The sequence below is a fragment of the Perissodus microlepis genome, chromosome 3, assembly GCF_051167445.1.
Source record: "Perissodus microlepis isolate ML-2025 ecotype Zambia chromosome 3, ASM5116744v1, whole genome shotgun sequence".
NCBI classification, from domain to species: Eukaryota; Metazoa; Chordata; class Actinopteri; order Cichliformes; family Cichlidae; genus Perissodus; species Perissodus microlepis.
Window position 1 is genome coordinate 31,151,339 of NC_140463.1, and position 6,887 is coordinate 31,158,225.

At 37.0% G+C, this 6,887-nt stretch overlaps 3 protein-coding genes across 4 annotated transcripts in view; 2 read left to right on the top strand and 1 right to left on the bottom strand.

Annotated features, from left to right (window-relative positions):
- Positions 1 to 1,156, top strand: part of LOC146391176 (uncharacterized) — a 12,504-nt gene extending 11,348 nt beyond the window's left edge. For both annotated transcript variants that reach the window (XM_084924021.1, XM_084924022.1), the window contains exon 11: positions 1 to 1,156. This exon is cut by the window's left edge and continues 375 nt beyond it. In XM_084924021.1, coding sequence (XP_084780147.1) covers positions 1 to 629 — 629 coding nt within the window. In that variant the 3' untranslated portion in view covers positions 630 to 1,156.
- Positions 1,157 to 2,423: 1,267 nt separating this feature from the next.
- On the bottom strand, positions 2,424 to 4,452 carry LOC146391177 (putative E3 ubiquitin-protein ligase RNF144A-A). The gene is made up of 4 exons (XM_084924025.1): positions 4,344 to 4,452; positions 4,056 to 4,156; positions 3,404 to 3,577; positions 2,424 to 3,169 (listed from the first exon to the last, which is right to left on the bottom strand). The coding sequence occupies exons 1-4, from the start codon at positions 4,420 to 4,422 to the stop codon at positions 2,714 to 2,716; spliced, it is 810 nt and encodes a 269-aa protein (XP_084780151.1). The 5' UTR covers positions 4,423 to 4,452; the 3' UTR covers positions 2,424 to 2,713.
- A 69-nt stretch (positions 4,453 to 4,521) lies between these two features.
- Positions 4,522 to 6,245, top strand: LOC146391178 (uncharacterized). The gene is made up of 3 exons (XM_084924026.1): positions 4,522 to 4,603; positions 5,295 to 5,514; positions 5,967 to 6,245. Exons 2-3 carry the CDS (start codon positions 5,370 to 5,372, stop codon positions 6,095 to 6,097), a joined length of 276 nt encoding a protein of 91 aa, XP_084780152.1. The 5' UTR covers positions 4,522 to 4,603; positions 5,295 to 5,369; the 3' UTR covers positions 6,098 to 6,245.
- Positions 6,246 to 6,887: the final 642 nt, after the last annotated feature.

The following is a 6,887-nucleotide window of genomic DNA, read 5'->3' on the forward strand; positions in this document are numbered from 1 at the left end:
ATGTTACACATTCAGCACATAAAGAAACACAGAGGAGGAGTGTGAGGGATGACGGGGAAGACACGAAAGAAGCTGATAAATACATTCAAATGAGTGAAATCACCATTGAAAATCCTGACAACAGTGAAGCTGTAAAGCATGTTAGCATGAGATTAGATGGTAGAGGGCAGAAAACAGCTGAGAAGATTATCAGTGTTACCCGTACATCACAAAGTGTTGGTGGTGTGCAGATACAGAGCAAAGAACAGAAAAATGAACGTGACACCAAACTGAATCAAAGTGAGGGAAATAAGATAACAAGGGAAAGACTGACAGAGAAGCAGGAAGGAGGTAGTGATGAAAATATAGAACTGGGGCGTTTTCAACCAAAAGCAAGAACTGGAACTCAGCGACTTACAGAAGGAGGACGTGGTTCAACGAACTCAAGTCCTTTTATTAAAGTAATTGACGAAGAACATACAGAAATTGATAGTGCTTGTAAAGACGACAGTCAGACAAAGATCATCATAAAGAAAACTATGGATGAAACCACACAAGACATGACAAAATGGATAGAGAGTCAAAGAAATATTAGAAGAAGTTTAAATCTTGAAATAGATGAAGAGGTCACTTTGGACAAAACGTTTTAAATGTCAACAAAATACAAATTTTCATTCATGAATATGATTGATACTAAAATTACAGTGTTATAATACTGCTCATTTTTCCACTGTTGTTTTTAAAAAATGTAGCTTTAGCATTGTGTTTCTCTCTTTTTCATTCTTTTTAACAACTACTTCTGTTAATGCAAAATGCTTAAGTTACAATTTATTAGAGGACTTATTTGGCGTAAAATTTTTAAATGCTACACCAAATTGTTTCATTTTTTATACAGTCTTGTAGTGTATCATCTCTTTCATTTTATTTTCACATTTCTTTGGTTAAAAATATTTCAGTGTAAACTTTTGTGTGTTTATACGTTTAAAGCCTGATTTTAATTGCAGTATTACTTGATTACTTTTCAATCTGCTGTTCATTTCCTTTTTCAGCATTGCAATGTATTGTGTTCTTCCACAGAGCCCTCTGAGCTCATCTGTTGCCATTTCTTTGCCATTTATATATTGATTTGCTTAACTATGGCTCTGAATTAATAAAATAAAATACATGTTTTACAGCACTGTTTTGATTCCAATCATGGCTAAAATGTTGTCCATATGTTGTATTATGGCTTTATCTCTGGACACAATAAGAAATTGACCTAGTTGAGATCAGATTTAAACTTAAATTTGACAAATTTACAAAAATAATTTTGGTGACATGGGCTGAGTTGAAGGAAAATTATTCAGGATAAAGTTAACATGGTTACATGAATGTGAATTCAATACATATTACTTAAAAATATTTTACTTCCTTCTTGAAATATAATAAATGGGATAAAAAAAAAAGAGAAAATAGTGCATTTCAATATTTTACTTTGACTCCTATAATTTCAGCACAAACATGGGTCAGTCAGCTAGTGAAGATAGAACAACAGGAATAATGGGTACATCTGGAGTGAAATCATAGTGGAATTATTTGAAAAGGAGATGGTTTAGAAAAATCACTTTGTAAGTATTCTGGTATTCAATGGCAAAAACCATTCAGAGTACACAATGCCAGGCTGTGAGCAAAGGACCCACTAAGGACGTCAGGTCCTAAGGCCACCCACAAGAAATCTGTTTCTGATTTTAGCTTTTAGATGCATCCTATTTCCGACACACCTGAATCAAATGAATAGCTTGTTATCATGCCTTAGCCAAACTTGATGGCATGCTGAAGAGGTAATCCAACCATTTGACTGAACGTTGTTGGAGTAGGGATGCATCTAAAAGCTGCAGGACAGTAGCTCTCGAGGACTGGAGTTGGACATCCCTGCTCTTGAGACTGTGCTGGGAGACACAGCAAAACTTCTGGCAGTGGGAAGTAGTTTTGTGTCATACGGGAGGAGTTGGACTGTCTCTGTAGGGTGCAAGTATCACCTCACACTACCAGCAGTGACACTGACCCTAGCCAAATGAAAACCAGTTTTTAAAAACAAAAAAACAGAAAAGATGAGGAGGGAAAATATCAGCGGCCTCCACCTGTAATATCATTCCCATCATTTTGTGGTTGTCTCATTGTTGGCCCTCCTAGAGCACCTGTTGTTAATTTCATTTACACCAAAGCAGCTGAAACTGGTTAACACACACACACACACATATGTATATATATATATATATGTGTGTGTATATATATGTATATATATGTGTGTATATATATATATATATATATATATATATATATATATATATATATATGTGTGTGTATATATGTGTATATATATATATATATGTATATATATATATATGTGTGTGTATGTATATATATATATATATGTGTATATACATGTATTTTTTTGTGTCAAACACTGAATGCGTATTCTGTTTATTTACAGGGATGATTTGTTACGTGACTTGATTATCAATGACTAACTATTTTTTAACAGATATTAATTCAAAGAAAACTATTTCAGAAAGTCTGTTGTACAACATAAAAAAAATACAGCAAACATAGTTTACCACTGTTTAATGCACATGAACAAGTCAGGCTGTAAAAGCTTTGGCTTCTCTCAATGCTCTCAATTAAAATCTCTGGATGAAAAGGTCTAAACAGGACAGAAGGATAATGTGTAATGACTCAGAGAGCATGCTGTGTCTTAGTTTCTGCGCCACACGGGTATTGATGTTTGTCTGGGAGCTACACCATCACTGCAGGGTATGAAGTAAGAACTTGTTTTTAAGCACTCAGGAGTGAGTTTCAGACACACAAAGCAGAACTCTTTCTGACAGCGAGGACAGATGATGTTCTTGCAGCCTGTTTTGTCGTGCTCCACCCTCTGACCACAGGTGGGACAGGCCCGGATGGAGGGACAGGCATCGACCCCTGGAACTTGAGGGAGAGCGGTAGTCTTGCAGTTCTTGAGAAGTTCAAGGTCATGATTGATGCATCCATCGTTGTCACAGCGGTCAGAGCGTGGAGCGCTGCCTTTCCATGGCTTCAAACACTGCCAGCAGAAATGGTACACTTTCTTCTTGTCAGCTGTGCAGATTGTGCACTGAACATTAAGGTTGGTCAGGTCCTCTCTCTCCACATAGGTTTTGCAACCAGGACACTGTTATGACAAACATTAAAGAAGTTCAGTGTTTTTGGATACTGAAAGTCTTTTTTTTTTAAATTTAGAATCACTTGACTGAAACTGATGAGACTGATATTATCCTTCTTTATCCTATTCTTCTGTTTGACAGCACAGGTGGTTTTAATTTTATCCCCAAAATTTTTTTGGTTTTGTAGGAGCAACCATTCTCTTCTAAACTCTTGACTAAATGAGGTTAACTTGGACACTTACAGTTTTAAATTCACAGTACTCTGTGGCAGCTAGGAGGGCGATGTTCTCTTCAAAGTACTCCATCTCTTCTGTTGTCAGTACTGCCAGCCTGCGCACCTCTTGGTAGGACCACGCTGCATCACACTTATGCAACGTACCATTCTTTAGAGCTGGGCACTTAAATTTGTACTGGCCCTGAAATGTTAAAGATGTAAGGACACCTGATTGATCTTCTTGGTAGAAACAAGTTCTAAACATTGACACAGCATCAAGATGTACATATATCTATCTCTATCTCTCTCTCTCTCTCTCTCTATATATATATATATATATATATATATATATACATACACACACACACATACTATACTACAAGCCAGCAGGTCAGTGAAAAATCCTTTAACCGAGGCCTGTATCTGTAGTGTAGTGTCTGTAAATTTGAGTGACAACTTTTTTAAACATCCAATGATCTACCCCTATCATATTGTAGTTTTATTTGGCTGTTTAATATTATAAATCCAAAAGCAAAAATGTAAAATATGAAACTTGAATACAGACCGAAACCAAAACCTTGCAGGAATGTAGACATTTATTTTCTTGCTCAAGCTTAGGCAAGAAAACCAAAAGTAAAACTGCATGAGAACAATGACTTTCTTCAGAACCTGGAAAGTACCTGATCCAACAGGCTGCGACACCACCCAGTGAGTGACTCCGGGGTGACTGCATGGCCGCAGGACATCTGTGCTCTGAGACCCTGGTCTCCTTCCACTGGAGCTGAGAGGAACAACAACACGCGCAGCGAACAGTAAACTCAACAGTGTGCAATAGGCAACAGCCTGCCCGGTATTAAACCAGTGGATTTATTATAACATTTCCAAATCAAATCATGCACAGTTATTAAAAATAATAGACATGAATTAAGGGGCTTCAGTGACGATAACTAAACAGTTGTATTTCTTACGTAGAGGATCCAGATCATCGGGCCTGTTGACGAATTTCAGCGTCGTGTCTCTGGGGTCGTATCTTTTCTCTTCGGTCATTTTAGCTCAGAAGCGCTCTGCTCCGTCCTCTCCGTTGATAAACAAGCTCTGTGTCTGCAGTCAAATGAAGTGAACACCGAGGCTACAGTGTTATCACCACTGACAGCACCAAGATTTGTTTTTAACTTTCACTTTCCCCCAGCAGTTACCAGAAGTCACGTGAAACAGCGCTGTGTAGCAGGTCTGTCTTCTTGTATCTGTACTTCTCTTTATTTACTCTTTAGCACTGATGATGAGGGCAGCAGTTATTTAAAGCTTTTTTATGTACTCCTTTTTTGTTATTGAATTTTTTAACTTGAAGGATTTTTTAATGTTTTAAAACATTATTTAATAATAAATAAAAAAAATTTAAAAAATGAATACGGTGTTTTACAGTAGCATTTATGGAGTGTTTTTGCAACACTGACTTTTAATGAAATGCGTGCGAAAGCCGAAAAGCTGGTAAACAAACACGCCCACTCATCATAAACTGGGATATCAGGTGATTTCCAGCTATCATAGAGTGTGACGTCCAATAAGGAAATGTATTTACACACAGGACAATTTAGTGTGTAAATGCTGAGTGCTGTACAAGCGCTATAATGTAGACAATAGTAAAATGCTTCTCATAAACACGTTTAAAGATATTTAAGATTTGTTTGTTTTTCATTACTTGCTCGTTTTTTTGTTTTTACAAAGAAGTTAAATTTGCATTTTGTAGAATAAACGAAGGTCATCCGCACATCAACAAATATCTAGAATAGATCTTTATTGTCACTGTTACAAGAACAACGAAACACATCTAACGCACTTTTACAGAGCTGTGTAAAATTGAAAAAGGAAAAAAAAAGACGCATGAGTGCTAAAAACAATCCTTTTGTTGAAATTGAAAGTATACTCAGCCCTGTGACGTCAGACCCAGAAGTACCTTATTAGTGTCAGCAGAAGCAGCGGAGGGAGCGCACAGAATGGGAAAGCTGTACCAGGTCGTGGTTTCTGGAGTAAGGGGTGGGAAGGTGACCGTCGACCTGAGCAACACTGAGGAGCAGTTCAAGAGCATGACAGTGGAGCAGCTGAGGGAAAAAATAAGACAGAAGTTTCCAGAGACTGCAGGTAAATACACCGAGAGAAGTGAAACATACATAATTGGCCTTGTATTAGCCTACATTATATATTATCCACACGGTGAACGAGCACAGTGTAATTTTCGGAATCTTGGCTTCATGTTTTTTAGATTGTTTCAAAATTTCCTTTGAAATAATATGTAATTTTCTGTGGTGGATGAAGACTTAGACTTGGATTTCGTGCTCGCAGAAGAGTTTAATATATTTAAGCAATGAAGATACTAACAGAGGATCCAACGAAGAGTAAGCTACATTATACAGCTGTATTTATTCACTGATTGATTGATAAGGAGCATTTCGGATAGTTTGGTATATATATAAAAAATGTTTTTGTGAAGTAGACCGTTAACGCAGAAAAAGTAGAAACTCTACCTCTTATTCATTCTCTCTCTCTCTCTCTCTCTCTCTCGCTCTGTGTGTGTGTGTGTGTGTGTGTGTTAGATGGGAATCTGCGGCTGATATTCACAGACAAGAATCTGGATGAAGATAAGAAGCCGCTGTCTGAATATGGAATCCAGCATATGTCTGTTATCCAAGTAGTGCTGAGACTTCCCGGAGGACTGAGAGCCTGACCGAGACAGGCTCCACCTACAGCTGCCAATGCCGTTGATGCGTCATGAAAACTCCTGCCACCGTTTACATACATTTAAGCCTTGTTTTAAATCACTTTTGATACAGTCATTTCTTACCGATGAATAAAATAAAACTCCATTATTTCAAGTGTGTGATCTTTGATTAAGTGTGCATATTTGGAGGTCGTTAGAAAACAGAAACCCTATTAATAAGTAAATAGGGCACATGTTCTCACAAATACTGTAGTATTTCCAGCAGGAGGTTCTTTGAATCATGAGCAAGAAGCATACTGAGTGCTTGTCCCTGAAACTAAGGTATATTAAATACAATACTATTAGCTGTGTACTGTGTAAAAATGAAATCCATAGGATACTTTTCGCCCTACTTCGTTCTACTTCATATGCTTCGTTAACGGCCTTATGTAAATTTCAAATACATCTCAATTGATCTTATGCTAGACTAATGTCAGGCCTTAAACTAAAAATAGATTCCGAGACTAAAGTGCAGAATGAGTCTATATTAATAGTTCCTGGGTTAATTCACATGTGTTTTTGAGTCATGACATATTACGTGTTCTTCATTCTCATTTTAATAATCAGTTTCTGAAAAGGAAATGGTAGTAAATAGTTGTAAGCAAGGGCGTAGATTTGGTTTTGGCATTGGTGGGGACGAATGATTCAACCACCGAACCCTGCCCTGTTTCTTTTTTTTCCTTTTTGTTTTTGCTTCTTAATAAAAAAAAGGAGAAATATACTTGCCTACTTGTGCTATTCTATATGCTTTTAAACC